A 17,754-nucleotide genomic window follows, 5' to 3' on the forward strand; every position below is an offset into this window, starting at 1 on the left:
GCATAGCTTTGAGAGCTATGAATGGAAGCAGTTTGGGTCCAGAAACGATTTATTACAGAAACCCTCACCCTGGTCTGCTGAGGTGTGTGACACAGACAATTAAACTGACAGGAGGGGCTGGAGGGATGGCTCCGTGGTGAAGAGCACTGGCTGCTCCTCCAGAGGACCCAGGTTCGATCCCAGCACCCACATGGTGGTCTGGCTTGGTTTTCCGTCTTTCTGCTCTTTCAATTCTTGTCGAAGCCAAGGAAGAAACACTGCAATTCCCTGGATGACTTAAGGTTATACTTCGAGTTCCAGGCTGCCAGGGAAAGGGACTGAGACCTTGACTCAAAAATACAAGATAGACGACAGAAACAAAGACAGACAGAGGAAAGGCAGACAGATGAAAGGGAGAGAAAAGGGGAGGCAAAGCCAATGCTGGGTACCAAGGGAAGTCACAATGACAACTCTGATACTGCCTTGGAGGTGACTGTGCCGACCCTCAGCTCCTTCCTGCTTGAGTGGGAGGATGTCAGGCACAGAGAAACAGGGGTGACATTGCAATACAAGAGAGAGGAGATCTGGCAATGTGATGGGCAGGATTTGTGCTCAGGGCTCCAGAGCGTGAGACACGCAGCTCCTATCTTGCCCAGCCTGTCTCCTTCCAGCATAAGACACAGGCTCAGCTCTGCGCTCCACTCCTGCTCCTCTGTATTCAGATTTGCAGAGAGAACTTCCCATAATTACCAAACAGCAGAGGCCATAACAGAGCTGCCCTGGCCTTCTGAAGGAAACGTGGCTCCTTGTGCCCTGCACCTGCTTTTCCTAGAATTCCCCAGCCCATCTCACTTCCATCTTGGGAAGATCACGAGTGTTAGTGCTGCTTTGACAAGGTGAACCCAGTCCCTGGCTCCATCCAGAAGTCAACCATTCATCAAACGGTTCTGAGCTCTTAGGAAACTGAGCTCCCCCTCCTACCCAGCTCAGCGCCCCTTTCCTCTCAGCCTCCTGTGTACTGACTGGAGACCACTTCTCCTCTTTCTGGATGAAATCATCTCTCCTGTGAAGATGGTGAAGTAGGGGGAAGCAGGTGAGAAAGGAAGCTTGCCAGGGAGCAGGCGGGGTGAGGTGTGCCAGAGTGGCTCTGGAACTTAATATTGCCCCGGGTAAGATGATGTAAACTAGGAAGATGGGGTCCATGTGGGGATTCTACACAGTCTGACCCAGGAAGGCCTGACCCACTGGCTGAACTGTGATCATCTCTGGGCAGGATATGCAGAGCAGGATTTAGGCTCCGCCCCTCTGAGAGGGATGAGGAACTGACTGAACTCGCAAAAAATTTCCAAAGCCAGGAATCAAACCACCCTCACTGCAGGCCCCACCCCATAGGGCCACAGGCACAAAGAGCCCAGGGGTAGAAATTGCAGAACAGACGAGGAGCTTTCAATGGACAGGATCTGGAAGGAAATCCAGGAAGATCAGAGCACTCTCAGTTTCTGCTCTGTCTGGGGCTCTGGATGGTATAGGAGGACCTAAGAACTTCACAGTTCACCACACAACCCTATGTTAGCTCAACCTACTTCCTTAGAGAGATGGGGGTGGTGGTGACTCTTTAGGAGGAAAGCGGCATCTGGTCACAGTCACATAAGTAAAAGGCAAGTAGAAGGTTTCTGCTATTTTTCTTACTCATTTCTTTGACAAAGACAACTTAAAAACAAGAGTTTATTTTTGTTTGTGGTTTTTAAGGAGCTACCATCTGTCTTAGTGAGTTTTCTATTGCTTTGATAAAACACCATGACCACTTGAAAAAGAAAGCATTTAATTGGGGGCTTATATCCACAAGAAGCAGGCAGAGAGAGCTAACTGCAAATGCTATAGACTTTTGAAATCTCAGAACCCACCCCCAGTGACATGACTCTCCAACAAGGCCACACCTTCTAATCCTTCTCAAACATCCTGCCAACTGTATTCAAAGCCTTCCAGTTTAGGAGCCTGTGGGAGCCATTCTCATCCAAACCAGCCCACAGCCCAGGGTGGCACCAAGATGGGAAAGCAGGAGCAGGCGACAGTCGGTCACATCACATCTGCAGTTAGGAACAGAGAGAAACCAATGTTGATGCTGATGATTCCTTCTTTCCCACTCCTGAGAACAGGAAATGGGTCACCCACAGTCAGGGTAGCTCTTGCTATTGCCACTAAACCTCCCTGGAAATACAACCACAGATACAACCAGAAGTTTGCTGTCTGCATAATTTTAAAGCCAATAAAATGACAGAAAGATTCACCATTACAACCCTGTTCATGGGGTGACATGAAATTCAACCCCTGGCACCAGGCCAGGAGAGCTGGAAGTCTGGTTTATTCCACTCAGGAGTTCACAACAGGGCCTCTCTGATGCTCTTCTTTTTAAAGATTTATGTAGTCGTTTTGTGTGTATGAGTGCTTTGCCTGCATGTATATGTGCGCCACATGCAAGCCTGGTGCCCACAGAGGGACTGGGAATCAAAGTAGGTTGTGAGGTGCCATGTGGGTGCTGGGAATTGAACCTGGGTGCTGGGCAAGAGCAACCGGTGCCCTCAGCCTCTTTGCCAACTCTCCACCCTGTGGTGGTCTCTATGCCAACCAGCGTACTCTGTTTCCTGTTTATACTCATCTAACACAGCAGTGAGGAGGTAAATATCCCTTCTATCTGCTCATGCTCACTTCCTGGGTCTTCTGATGGGGCTCATGTAGTGTTATTTCATTTGTATTTTAATAAATAAAGCTTGACTGAAGATCAGAGAGTAAAACAGCCCCACTGGTCAGCCTTACAGACTAGTAGTGGCAACATACACCTTTAATTCCCAGTAGCCACACTAGTTGCCATAGAAACCGGGTGGTGCATGCCTTTGATGCCAGTGGTGCACACCTTTAATGCCAGCCTGAGTCGAATATAAAATGGGAGGAGACAGCTCACAGACACAGTCTCATTCTGAGATTTCTGGAGGCAGGACTGCCATTTCAGACTGAGGTCAAGATAAACGCCAGTGACTGGTTTTCTGCTTTTTGGATCTTCAGGTTGAACCCCAATATCTGTCCCTGAGTTTTTATTAATTGTGCTTCAGGCTCAAGTTTGGGGGGAATGGAGTAGAATGTGCTCCACAGATCTAAGGGTATCTCTACTGTAACCTCATTTTCCTTAGAGGGTTAAAGCCCACTGTTAGATCCCACACAGACAATGCTTCTGTTGTGGCATTTCACTTGTATTTTAATAAATAAAATTTGCCTATATTCTGCCCTGCCATAGGACAAAGCAGCTTCCTTATTAACCATTGCTAATAAAACAAATCCACAGCATACAAAGGGGAATCCCACATCATACCTTGGTTATCCTGAAAGTATGAGAACTCTTGAGCCCCTCACCCACATGAGCCCCTCACCCCACCTCTCATGGAAGGGGAATCTCAAGCTAGGGTTGAAAGATGGCACAGTCTGTGCACCCTTCCAGTTTGACTCAGCTCAGGTATTTTATCTGCATCGAGAAGCCAGCTCCACAGTCAGGCACAGACTTGTCCCTCTGTACACTACGTGAATGCAGTGGGAACTCCCCAAATTCCCTTTTTTCCAGTTTCCCGTTCATGCCCTGTGCGCCATGGACATGGTCGACCATGAGGAAATAGATCAAGTCCTTCTAGAATAAATCAACACACTGGTGTTAGCTCCCTCATTAAAGTTTACTATTTCATATTAAGCTAGCCTGGTTATTACGCGGCATCATGCAGAAAGATCACAGACTGGTACCTGGGGAGACTTTCCCAGGACCCTTCTGTATTTGGGTCCCAGAATCCTTCTGCATTAGAGTGGATCTCCTGGTTTCTGTAGATAGATGTGCAGGTTACTCCTGGGGTCTCAGTTTCAGTTCTGCCTTTGGGCACCGGGAGGACTGTTTATCTGTCTGTTGTCCTGTGTGTTGTTGTGTTTTCTGTCCTGACTTAGACTGATGCTGACGATATTGGCCAGACTAAGAGTATTTCTACTCGCCTGACTTTGATTCTGGACCACTCTGAGGACTTTAGAAATAGGGCAAAGAGAGGAAAACTGGAAACTAAAAAGGGCATACTCACATCTTTCGCAAGATCGAATAGCCAGCACTCAGAAATGGGTGGCTGGTGGAGGGACTTTTGACTCATATAGGATTTGCAGGACAAAAGGGCTGATTTTTGGTGAATCTGGACACCTGGATCGGATTCCTTACATGGTCATTTGAGAGGACCTTGTAGCAACCCTTCCCTTGGTTAAAACCCTTTATCTCCACAGGGTCAATAAAGAAGACCATCATCGCTTTATGGGAAGACAAAAGGGGAGAGCACCCTAAGCCCCTCTGCCCCTGTGCTGCAAGGGGCACAGAGGATGAACTCCTTTTCTCACTTCCAACCAGCTGCCTCCCCCAACTGATTAGGTGGTCAGGAAGGGGTTTCAGGGAAGCTCAGGGAATTTGGGAAGCCCATCTTTCACCAGGGGGTCAGCCCCAGGTGGCCAACTCTGTTGCACTTCCCCTGAGGGTGGAAAGCCCACAGGACAGTGAGGGCAATGAACAGATGCAGTATTAGCCTATCACCACAAGTGAGCTCTTGTTGACAGAGGTTTCTGTCCTGCCCAGTTCCTGCAGTCGTTAAGTTGCAAAGAAAACACACAGAGGTCTACTTTAAACTAAACTGGTTGGCCTATTAGCCCAGGCTTCTTATTAACTCTTACATCTTAACCCATAATTCTTGTCTGTGTTAGCCACGTGGCTTGGTACCTTTGTCAGTGTGGGATTCTCATCTTGCTTCCTCTGAGGCTGAGTGATGGCTGCAGACTGCCCCTTCCTTTTCCCAGAATTCTCCTGTTCTCCTTGCCCCACCTCTACTTCCTGCCTGGTCGCCCAACCTTTTAGGCAAAGATTCATGGGGTTGGAAGCATGAGAAGAAGAACACCGGTGAGGAGAGAGGGGAGGGAGAGAGAGAGAGAGAGAGAGAGAGAGAGAGAGAGAGAGAGAGAGAGAGAGAGACTCTTAAAAAGGTGCACCATCCAGTGATGGTGCACACCTTTAATCCCGGCATTCAGGAGGCAGGTGGATCTCTGAGTTCGAGGCTAGACTTGTCCACAGAGAAAGTTCCGGACAGCCAGGGCTACAAGAGAAAGCCTGTCTCAACCATGGCCGCCTTTTAAAAAAAGCAAAATGGTGTATATCCCACTCCCAATCTGTGCTGCATAGCTGCTTTCCCTGGACTGAAATAGCCCCTCTGTCCTAAAGAGAGAAGGGAGGCTCACAAAACTAAAGTACCCAAGGAAACCTTAGAACCTCAAGACACTGAAATGCTCAAGACTCACAGGGACCTCCACCAAGGTGATATATACAGCAAACACTTGCTGGGGAGAGGAGGCTTTCTACATAGAGCTGCCTACAGCCTGTGCAGGGGCTTCCAAGGATGCAGGGTTCATGAGTCATCATCCCTAGTGGGTGGGCTCCTGAGTGAGGCCACTGCCCCAGTCACCCTGTAGGACCCAGCCATGACAAGTTCAACAGAGGCTCCAGTCTCAGTATTTTACCCTAAGGTAAAACCTGGTTCAAAGAAAAACCACAAACTGAGAACACCCAGACATCACCCAGGAACAGACCATCCAAAGGAAATTTCTAATGTTCCAAGCATTGTAGATAGGATCACCTACCAGCACACACTCATCGCTTTTCACCAGGACAACCCCAGACAAATGTCAGCCAATCGGGGTTCCTGAACCTTAGAAATCCCAACCCCCAACCTCTACTATTATAAAAACCCCACCCCAATTGAGCTCAGGGCTCTCCAATAGCGGAGATAAGTTGGACACAGGGAGAGTCTGACTTCGAACTTGAATAAGAATAAAGCTCTTTGCCTTTACATACAGGACTCAGTCTCCTTGTTGGTTTTTGGGGAACTCTGTGATCTGGGCCTAACAACACAAACTTCTGCCAATCAACCCAAAATGTTTACTGATTGACTAAGACAGGCTTGGAGGAAATGGCTTTGCTCTATCTGGGGGTGGAAGAGATGATCGTTCACATCGCTGCAGAAAAGTCACATGACTGAGTCAGTGGCCTCCTGACCATCACCCCTTATCACCATCTCTGCCCATAGTTCTCAGGTGGGTAAACCCTGCTGCCAGAGGGAACGAAAATGGGACCGCAGTGACACCTAGAGGCTATTTAGGGAAAGACGATTTTTTTCTTGTGTGCTTTCTTCCTTTTTAATTTAACATTTTTTGAGACTTCCATACATAAATACTGTATTTACATCATTTTCATACCTCCCTCTCCTCCTCCTCCAACTCCTTCCACATGAAGTGGCATTTAATTTGTATTTTAATAAATAAAGCTTGCCTGAAGATCAGAAAAATAGAACAATCACACTGGCTAGCCTTATAGACCAGGCAGTATTGATACACACCTTTAATCCTAGAAGCCACAATGACACATACCTTTGTTCCCATTAGCAACAATGATACACACCTTTATTCCCAGTAGCCACACTATCTTGCCATAGAAACCAGGTGGTAATGGTGCACGGCCTTAATCCCAGCAACAATGAGGACTATAAAACAGGAGGAGACGCTCTCAGACAGTCTCATTCTGAGATTCCTGGCGGTAGGATTGCCACTTCAGACTGAGGTAGAGGTAAGAGCCGATGGCTGGCTGTTTTGCTTTTCTGATCTTCAGGTTGAACACCAATTTCTGTCTCTGAGCATTTATTAATCATGCTTCACTACGCCCCTCCACTTCCTCTAAAATACACGAACCCATTTCTTTAATTATTTATTGTTACACACATTTATACATGTATACACACAAACACACATACCACACACACAAAAATGCTGAGTCCATTTAGTTTTGCTTGTCCATGTAAGTGTTCAGGGATGATCATTTGAGACTAGATAATCCATCAGGAGTCTTGTCCTCAGAGAAGACTGGTTAGCCCTAAGAGAGAAATGTTTTACATGAAATATGTGAGCCAGGGCAAAATGAGTTCATTATTAGGAAACCAAAATATTACACGAGAAAATGATCCCACTTTCTGTCCCCTCAGAGAATGCTAAGGCAGTTTCTTTGGAAATTCAAAATGATCTGCGGAGATAGACGACGTGACGTGAATGATAAAAGCTGAGAGAGCAAAGGCAAATGAACGAGAGTTTGAAAAGAAGACTAAAGAAAGACTGCTCCATCTCACCTGAATTACACCAGGAAGTGCTGAGAGAAACCACCTCCTACCTCCTCCAAAGTGTGCTCAGGGCGCTAAGACACTTCACAGGTTCTTCAGCACACACCTCCTGAGCCCACCGAGTCCAGTATCCAGTATGAGGCCACAGCCAGGAGGGGCAGCTGCAGACGAGGTAACCTCCTTTCTGATCCCCAACTGTAAACGCCTTGTTTTCTGTGTGGGAGTCAAAGTGCAGTTCTGTTTGCTGAAGAACTGAGGGGTGACTTCACGGTAACTGGAGCTCTCATCAGGACAGCGTGTGATGGATTGATTACCTCCGTGGGCGCTTTGTGGGGGGGAGGGGAAGGAAGAGTAGCATGGGTCCCCAGCTCAGTGAGAGCAGGAGACCAGGAAAGCCCTTGCTTTCAGAGCCCCCTCCATGCTGCAGTAGACAAGCCTTCTGTGAGGCAGGTGGGGTTGCACATAGTGAGGTACACCAGGCTGTGGTGGCGCACACCTTTAATCCCAGAGGCAGATGCAGGTGGATCTCTGAGTTGGAAGCCAGCCCGGTGGACAGACTGAGTTCCATTGCAGTTGGGGCTACACAGAGAAATCCTGTCTCTAAAAACTAAAATATAATAATAATAATAACAATAATAGCAAGGTCCTTGAGAAAGTAAATTTTCTTGGATCTAAGGTACTTAAACTATACCCCTGAGAAAAATACTAGGGCCCTTTCTTTAGTCACAATGCAAATTGGAGGATGACTTCATTAGCCTGTCACAATAGTGGGTACAAGGCTGTATGGCTGCAAGGAGTTTGTATGTGTATGTGTGTGCATGTGCACATGAATTTGTGCAGGTGCAACACTTTCAAAGTAGGAGAAAATTTACTATGGCTTATACAAGCTAAAAACGATTCTGTTTTTACATGCTTAACATGGTAAATTGATCCTCTAAACACAATATTCATCATCACACTTCAAATCCAGCAAACCCTGGCTGTCAGATGGCTACAGACTCTTAAGGTGGCCTTGTCTACTGTGTTTGCTGTCTGTATTTATTTGCTTGTTTTCTATAATCTCGCCTATTGGAGTATTCAAACATGAAAACAGGAACGATGAAGGATGTCTGGTCAGAACCCTGGCCCTGCACCGTGTGTCTCAGTGTGGAAGTGTCTGATGCAGGTGATGGGGGAGATCACAGTCTCCTAACAGCCTGGTGTCGGCTGAGCAGACAGCAAACTTCTGACTGCAGTCAGAGACTGTGTGTTCTGACCTTGTCATGGAAGCACCAACTATCGTGTGATGTTTCCAACAGGGAATGGAGGAGGATTTTCCCAGCAAAAGGTGATGTGGTGAGCATGGGGCATGTTACTTTCATAATGTTAGGACAACTCTGCAGTCATAGCCACTGTCCTCAAGGAGGAAACTGGCAAATTCCCCCAGACAATGACGAGAAGAGGGGGACAGCAGAGCAGAACCTGTCCCACATTCAACCTGAGCTGTTTCTTGTCTCTTTTCATCTCTTTTCAGGTTTCAGTTCATGCTTTGGGAGACTAAGTGGTTGTCTCTGTGTCCTGTTCCTTTGTGAGGTGGCACTAAGCAGGTGTCTGGGCAGACAGTGGTTATGGGAAGAAATTCAGAGCTCTGTATCTCAGTGCGTTCAGCATTACAACTCAGAATATAGGGGCAGCATCTCCCCTTATGTCACAGTCAGTATTGTTTGCCCCTTTATGCTTCTGGGTAGAGACCCTCCTTGATAGAGCAGAATATAATGAACTGGGCATCAGACAACTAGCAGTTTGTTAGGCAGGAAGAACTTCATCAATGGACATAGTGTGCAGACACAGAGGACAGCCAGAGACACCCATTCCATCCTTGAAGCTGTGCTTTGTCACAAATCTTTGGGTGTCACAGTCCATAGTTCTGTCTCCTCAGTGGGCCCAGGCCTGTGGGTTACTTGTGCACAGTTAATTGCTTAGAAGCAGTGTGTGTGAGTCATCTCTCTGTGAAAGGAAAGTGGGATGGCTGTGTGTTTAAAGCCCTCACCTTTCCTCCTTTAAGAAGATATTTTATAGCTGACTGGTGCCCTGCTCCCTTCACCCAATGTTCTCTGAATTAATCAGGTATGTGTCTGTCTCGCACACAGTTGAGGTTTGGCTTGTCATGCCCACTTGATGTGCTACTGTTCTGGGTCCTCAGTGTCACTGAAGCCTCTCAGTAATGTGGGAGCCGCCTCAGAAGATCCATGGCGAGGAAAAGTCCTCATAGCCCTGGAAAGTCCTGACTTTTTAAATTTCTGTCCCATTATTTGGTAGTACTGCAAATACGGGTTTTGATTTCTTCATTCTTCCTGTTACCTCATTAGATGTAAGAAGTCAGTCTTCATTTTGTGTTTTATGGATGAAAACTAAAAACTAGAGCACAGAACACATGTCCTTAGGGCTGCTGGAAGGTAGAGACATGGACAGTACACCTTGGGGACAGGAGGCAGGTGACCATGGAAGCAGAATCCCAGGCTGTGTATTCACAGGCGTGGGAAAGGACCAAGAGAGCTCAGGAGCTGAGATGTGACTCCCGCGTGTGAGGACTTACCTCCGCATGATTTCGAGTGCCGTGCTCTGAGTCCACCACTGTTGTGGAATATTACATGACTATATGTAACATTCATTTATGCTGTAGACTGTTTGTTTAATTATGCAAATATGTATTGCATTCTTTACTGTTGCATTTGTTTAACTCAGTGACGCTGTGATACTTTGTTTGTTTAAAACCCCTGATTGGCTTAATAAAGAGCCAAATGGTCAATAGCTAGGCAGGAGAAGGATAGATGGGGCTTCCAGGCAGAGAGAATAAACAGAAGGAGAGGAAGAGAAGAGGAGGAGCAAAGGTTTTCCTCATTTAACTTTGATCATTAACAACTTTACACAGCCTGTCACTAGTCTAAGAAAGTGCGGGATTTGTGCCGTCACACCCACATATGTTACATGGAGGGTACTGAGAAGCTATGTGTACTGTGTCAACTGTACACAGGTAGACACGTATACCAGCATATACACACACACACACACACACACACACAGCCACAGGCCCAGAATGTGCACACATGAATGCAGACATAGCTTTCTCTTTTATCCAGGATGGTGAGCTCACCTATCATTTGCTTTGTAACTAAAAAGAGAACCATAGTCTCCCTCTCAGAGACGTCTCAGCTCTGAATTAAACAGGTGTGGTTTCTCTGAAGCACTGAGGCCTGCAGCTCACTCCTGCTTCACTTTTCCCTCTGTACCGTGGACCCCACCAGGTGCTCTAGGAATGCTCTGCACTGGTCTCCTGCTGCTGCAGGGATAAAGGCAGACAGCATCCTTTCTCCCCCTTTCAAATCACAGAGAATCTTCATGGTGAAATTGTGACACATGGCCATGTAATTGAGTCATGGAAGTCAGGAACTGTACCCCAAACTTTCAATATTTAGAACTATGTTTTGACTCCCACAAGGAAACCAAGGAAGAGCTGAGGTTGGTTCTAAGACAGGAATATACTAACTACGTGACTGTGTGTATGGGAGGAGACAGGAGGACTGTGTGCCTTCTGATAATCAGATGGAAGCCCAGGCCATGGCACCAACCTCCCGCTGTCCGCACTTGCACAGACATGCAGATCTAGAACAAACTCAAACCATGGGTAGCTGGGAAAGTGCAACAGTTTGAGTTAGTGATCTGTTCTTCATATCTGGTTACATGTGCTGGAGATGTGCAGGAATACTTGTTGTAAACAGAACATAAACCATCGCATGTTCAAGACAGACTTATAAGACAAGAACATGTCAACCGCTGAGAGCTTCCTCTCCCAATATGGCAGCCAATGCCTTTCCTCCATGATGATAAAGTTGAAAACACAGAAATAGATTAAACATGGAGCTAAGACCAGGCACTGGGGTGTTTTAGTCACCAAGACAGGGGTATGGTTACAGGAGACTGGTGGGGGACAGCTGTCCACATGCTCATGTTCATCCTGAGGCCACAGATGGGGAACCCAGTGCAGTAGGACACAGAGGCAGATAAATGGACATCAGGAGCAGACTGTTCAGTAGAAGCTGCCAGGGTTTACAAATAATGAGGCAGAAAGAAAAGAATGCAGTGTCCCAGGAGAAAAAGAATTCGAAATTGAAGAAGGTATTAACACATGTTCTCTCAGAAGAGGAGGGCAAATAGGGAGGAATAACTAACACTAATGACCTTTGAAAAAAAACAGAAGAAACCTATTACTATAGAAGCTTTCTTAAAATACAAAAATGAGTTTAAATGGAGCAAGTCTGCAATGGAGGGGGCATTGCTTCTCCCAGACACCATAGCCTACCAAATAAAAAGTTCAGTGTGGAACATAGGCTACCTGTTTTGAGTTCTTGGTCACTGAGATCTCATAGACACCTAAATATTACAGGTTATTACCATTACTCATGGTTAACCTCCAGAATTCTCAGTAAGTTCCTAGTACTGAAGGCACCACACAACAAGGTTCTGTGCATACTGCTGGAGAACGGTAATCAGCAGTGTCACCCAGCTGTGAGTCTTGCAATCTATAATAATGAATACTCTACCAGTACATACCCACCGGTGCAACAGTGGCACAGATGTTATGGAATAACCAGTAAATTCCTGATTACATGTAAAGCCTGTGCCACAGGACCAGACTGGTACTGTTAACTGAGCTAAAAATCCCTTAGCTGTCTAGGACACAGGCTCTAGTGGGAGAACCTAATGCTAACTGGACAGAGTAATAAATTGTTCCTAAGTTTTCATCCTTATACTTATAGAGTAGTACATCTCTCAGTTCTTATCAGAGAGCCTCCTTTTGCAGTAGTTGTTGATCCGAATAAACCAACAACTGGCTGACATTCAGAGATTAAGAGATTGTGCAGTGCTCAGTTCTAAATGACATTTCTATACCACAATCCTCTCCCCGTAACTGAGTGATACTGCAGAAGAGGGGAGGGGAATATTGTAGGAGCTGGAGGGAGTGAACATCAGACACTATTTGCTGGACATGATGCAAATGTTACATACATGAAGTCTCATTGAGAACAAGGAGGCCATGGGGGTAAGCAGGAGGCATATAGTGAGGTCTTGGAGCAGAGAAAGAAACAAGCAGAGGCATAAAGGATCTCTTTCCAGTTTCCTGTGAGCTTGTTAAAGTTTTAAAGGCTCTGAATCATATTAGGATCCAAAAGCTGTTAGGTGGTCTTTTAGATTGCTTATCTTGTGGATGTAGAGGCCAAGCCTGGGTACTGTAGTGAATGAGCTTAGGAAATTTGATGTCTGAGTGTTGTAACCACTGGAGACTTGGAGGAGACATCTGAAAGTTGAGTCAGTCAGAATGGACGGGATGGGGCCCATCATCTTGGTGGTAGTGGGTCCAAGTCAAGATCCCAGGTGTCCCTGTGAATCTTGAGAGGCGGAGTAGCAGTCATCCAGACTCTGTAACCCAGAGAGGGACCCAGGTGGGTTTGTGGGTGAATCTGGGGCCAGTCAATTGTTTTTTCTTTTAAGAGGAGGAATGGGCTCCAGGTTTAGGCAGTGCAACCACCAAGGGGGTAAAGGGGGAAGCCCCCTAGCAAACCAGACTGGACAAATGTACCAGGACTACTAGCTAGCAGCCAGTCCATGGGAGCCCACTGTAACTAGTAAAGTTCTTGGTGGGGTGCAGTCTCCCCAGTTCCACAGAACAGAGTGGGAACACTAGACATTTGATGATTGTCACCCAATAACCTGGGGACTGTTTAGGACAACCCAAGTGGGGGTCTTATGCCGGGGACCAGCTTTAGCAGAGAAGTAGGTCTCAAATCTGGGCTGTCTAAAAGACAAAATGCATACACGCACACAAGATTCTGATGCAAGCTGACAGGCTATCAGCTGCAGGGCCCTCAGTGGGGAGATCCCAGTAGTACCAGCCTGAGACATCTGGGCCTGTTGCAAACACAGTCAGGAGTAAAACGAATTCATGCTCAACTACCCTTACCCACTTTATGCAGTCCAGAATCCCATGCCTTGGGAGGAGGGTCCTGCATCACATTAAGATGGTCCTTTGATGTCAGTGATATATAACATAAAGAAATAAAATCAACCAATCCAGATAATCTCTCATTGCGATTCTCAGAGAGTCATCTCACACTCAGTTCTAAGTTCTGTCAGACTACCAGAAAATTTATAATAGACACAAATGGTCAACAGAGTAGTGGGACAAATAAGTTGTCAACAGCTCCATATCCTGACCCTGCTGAAATGAGAATAAGTACCAACAGCTTATTTTATTTTATTATTTTATTTATTTTTATGAGTGAAATTACAACGAGAGACAGTTTATAATTAAAGTTTCAGTTGTCAATCACATTGGGTAAATTTCACCTAACTCTGATTTGCCAGTGCAGGATAAGAAATAGATATCCTTATTTGCGTGGACCAAGAGAATCTATACAAATGTTTAGTCTTCTGTTTTTACAAAGCTCCTACTGGATGGAGCTTTGCTAATAATAACAGTTTCAATCTGTCATGTGACTCTTGCGTGGGGCTCACACCTCTTACTGAGGTGTATTTATCTACACAGTGGTGGTCATCAGATGCCCTCAAGGAAAAGTGACAAAGCAGAAATGGCTGTGAGAATGCAGAAGTGTGTGGAGACTTTCACAGGGGTCATTAGACCATAAAATCAGGAATCCAATCAATATTTTCATGTGTGCTCTACATACTATTTTAAAGAAAACGAGGTTTCCTCAGGCATTACACAGTGTTGATGACTCTTTCCTACTAAAGTACAACTGAGCTCTTGCCACAGTGATATTCTGTCTCCAGGGGAAAGAAAAAGGAGGATCCCTCTGAGCTCCACAGACAAGATTTGTTTGTCAGCCACAGGTTATGTGTCAGTGTCCAAAGCAAGGCCAAAAGGAAACACTGATTGGAACTTGTGCCTCATTTCCCCATCATTCCCAGTAACTGGGGGGCTTAGATACATATGGTCCCACCTTGTTTTCTAAAAGACTTTTCTTATTGAGAAGAGCTATGGCATCATTTGCTGCAGTATCAATAAAGAGATTCTGCAAATAGTAAGACTTTTTGTAATATAAGACAGCAGAACCTGGACCACCAATAACTTTGGAAATATTTTGGATATATTTCCATAGTTTTCTCCTTAAGGACACATCGTCATTTTCTGTAAACAAATGGGGAAAACGAAGATGTACCTTGAATGCAGCCACAGACAGGTTATAATTTTTAGCGATCTCTTCCAATGAGGCATCATCCAGCCCAAAGTAAGACCTGAAGAGATTGAATGTTTCATCCAGATCCTCTAACTCATCCCTGATCATGCCAACAAATGGAATGGTGGCCAATGCTCCAGTCTTCAGGGCCTCTAGGTAGACTTTCTGCTTTAGAGAATCTCTCTTGAGGTTAATGGTGGCCTCAGTAACACTGCTCAAGGACACCATGAAGACGTGGCGCTTGTGGGCCGGGAGATCATATAGGAGTTGGCTTTCCAGTTTTGGGAAGTCATATTTAGACGTATCAAAGTTAGAGACTAAGAAGACTGGAGGCTTACTGGAGAGATGACGTGAACATTCTTCTAGAATATTCTTCAAGACATTCTCCTCATTGAAAGCCTTAGGTTTGCTCGTCTTTTCATTATATATGTCACTATCTATCTTGGCTCGGACAAAGTAGAAATTCATCTTCATCCTTGCAATGGCTTTGGCTAGCTGGGCATCATTTTCTTTAAAGCGTGAAGTAGAGATGATAATGAAGAAATCATATTCACCAAACTTCATTTCTGTTAGGTACTTCTCTGGTGGAAAGGAAGTGGATCCAATGCCAGGCAGGTCCCATAGTGTCACCTTGGGAAGTTTTGGGTGTCGGTAAGGAGTTCTCTTCGTGGTGGTTTCTGTCGCCCCAGTGCGGGCTGCACCTTCTTCTTCATGCCCCACCCCTCTCAGGGCATTGATGAACGAGGACTTTCCCGACCCTGTCTCCCCTGTCACAGCAATGTTCAGGGAGGCATTCTCGATGCCGCTCAGTTCATTGTGGATTATAGAAAGCGCTTCCTGGAGGTTTCTGTTCTCAATGTGGGATTTAATCAAGGTAATGGTTTCTTCAGAGAGGATTTGGCTTTCCCTCTTAAAATTCTTAAAGAATTCATCGATGCTGGAGGCCCAAGCCATGACTTTGTAGGGTAGAGGCTGAATGGAACAGACAGGAGAGAAATAGTGATCATTAATAAAGCAGGGAAAAACCTTGGTGTTTGCTGGTTCAGTAAAGCAGGACCCTGACCCTGACCCACATCAGAGCCGGTGCTGTCTGTCTTCTCTTCTCACTTTGCTTCAACTGCTGCCCTGGATATGAAGAAGCCTCTTGCTCACACTCCTAGGAATTATCTCGTACTTCTTTGTCTAATTCAGTCTCCAGTTACTCTATGTAGTTACCCACCGCAGCCTTTATTATCAATTTGAAGTTCCATTTAAATGTCTTTATTTTCATTAAAATGATGCCCATACATGATATCAACCCTGAAAGGACAGGAAAGAAGTAACATTTCTCCTGGCTGGGTCCTCAACCTCACATGAACCCTTTATTGAATTTCTTGTGGGACCTCAAGGCTTCTGGTCTCTTTGGATAGTTATTCTATGAGGACATGACACCAGAAAAGGGACAGGAAAAGCTGCATTGAAAAGAGATGTCCAACTAACTGTGACTTCCCTTTCTTCCCTCAGCAGAGGCGGGACATGACGTCCGTGGTTGGGAGACACCTAAGTGAGGGACCCTGCTCCCTGGGGTTCAGATGCTCAGTTGGGTACATCTCTGTCTTATGTTCTCTTGGGTGACTAGGTCAGAAATCAAGACAACTGAGAATCAGAGATTCCACACCAGGCACTGAGAGGGACATCCTGGAGAGCTCTGACAAGCATCCTACATAATGCTGACTAGATTTGTAAAGTCATAACATTTCTCAAAACCACGCTGGCTCAGAGACTCCAGAACATCAGATTAACTTGGGGAAAGCGTGAGAACTATAGAAAAAGACGACTTTTGGAATCCTCTGATGTCATATTTACTTAATTATACATATACACATGCTGTCTCTGTGTGTGGGGGGGTATTTGTATATTTAAACACTTTAAATGACGTTATGCCATTGGCTGATAATGCCTCCTCTCTGAGTCATAGAGTAATAGAAACATCATTGTCAGACATGAGAAACTTCTCTTGAGTTGTGGATCAGGGGAGTCCACGACACTCATCAAACAACACAGGCTTCTGCTCTTGGCCTTGCTTGAGCCTTAGAAGTTGAAGGGCGCTGTGCTGAAGACACAGCACACCTCAGATAATGGACGCATAGAAATCAAGCTGCGTTGGAGCCAAAGTCTCCTCCCCGAGGCCCAGCTTCCCTAACATCAGAAGGAGCTGTGAGAGTTTCCAAAGGAGGAGAATGTTCCCTAATCCTGCCCAGCTGGGACTCCCATGAGTCACAGTGATGATCATCACACTGAGGTATCTAAAGTTGCAGGGGTGGCATTTGTGTGTTGGTGGTGACCCACACCTGTCTAATTGTGCATCACGCTGGCTGAACAAGAGGAAAATCATGCTTGGTAACTGAAAACCTAACCAACCACTGTGTGCTGCTAATGAGGTCACAGATCTCAGAGGAGAATCCACTGTGGCCACTTTCCTATCCCAGAATATTCTTAACTGCTTCCCAAACCCTTTTCTTTATACCCACAGGTACACAGAGCTCTCTCTTGCCACCAAAGATGCTTCTTTTCGCAGCAGTGAGAGATCACTTCAGAAAGCCACAGCTGGTCAAAAAGCAGAGAACAGCTGACTTTTCAGTGCCCAGCCTCGGTTGATGGCATGAGCCTTAACCTAAGACAGAGAAAACACTAAGGAAGAGGGTGCAGAAGACACAAGAGTCAGAAGACCACACAGTCCGCTGTAAGATTGAGTCTTCTGGATATGGCCAAGATACCCATGAACCCTCAACACTGTGGCCTTTTACACAAGACCTGAATACTGATACCAACAGTTGACGTGTCAAAGTAAATGTGAGAAATGCATGGGTGTCACACTTAGATGAAGAGTCACAAGTTGTAAAAAGCTGCAGAGAGGGAGAAGTAGTCTCCCCCCAGAGAGGAGCTGCCTAGTTGATCATTCAGTTCCAATGTTCAGCCCTAATTCCTATCTGTCTATCTGTCTACCTGACTCTATCTATCTATCTATCTATCTATCTATCTATCTATCTATCTATCTATCATCTATTGATCATCTACCTGCATATCTATCTATACAAGATGTACTAAAAGCAATAGGTTGAGTTTATGTATTTATTTGTTAGTAGACTGTCACAATAATAAAGAGTTAGCATACATATGAACGGGAATAGGAGGTATGGAAGGGACTGCAGGGAGGAGAGGGAGAAAGATGCTCTTATATTGTAATAAACAAAAGGACCCTTGCTTCATGGCAAACATTTAAATTAAATAAAATTTAAAATTAAAAAGTAAAGAAACACTACTGTTAGAGGCAAGGGCAT

At 45.6% G+C, this 17,754-nt stretch overlaps 1 protein-coding gene across 1 annotated transcript in view; it reads right to left on the reverse strand.

Annotated features, from left to right (window-relative positions):
• The window catches only part of LOC130877147 (uncharacterized), a 68,595-nt gene that overhangs the window by 48,864 nt on the left and 1,977 nt on the right, over positions 1-17,754 (reverse strand). Inside the window, 1 exon segment of the mRNA XM_057774096.1 lies at positions 14,198-15,406. Within this exon segment, the coding sequence (XP_057630079.1) occupies positions 14,198-15,388 (1,191 nt within the window). The 5' untranslated portion in view covers positions 15,389-15,406.

Source organism: Chionomys nivalis, chromosome 7, assembly GCF_950005125.1.
Source record: "Chionomys nivalis chromosome 7, mChiNiv1.1, whole genome shotgun sequence".
In the NCBI taxonomy this organism is placed as follows: domain Eukaryota; kingdom Metazoa; phylum Chordata; class Mammalia; order Rodentia; family Cricetidae; genus Chionomys; species Chionomys nivalis.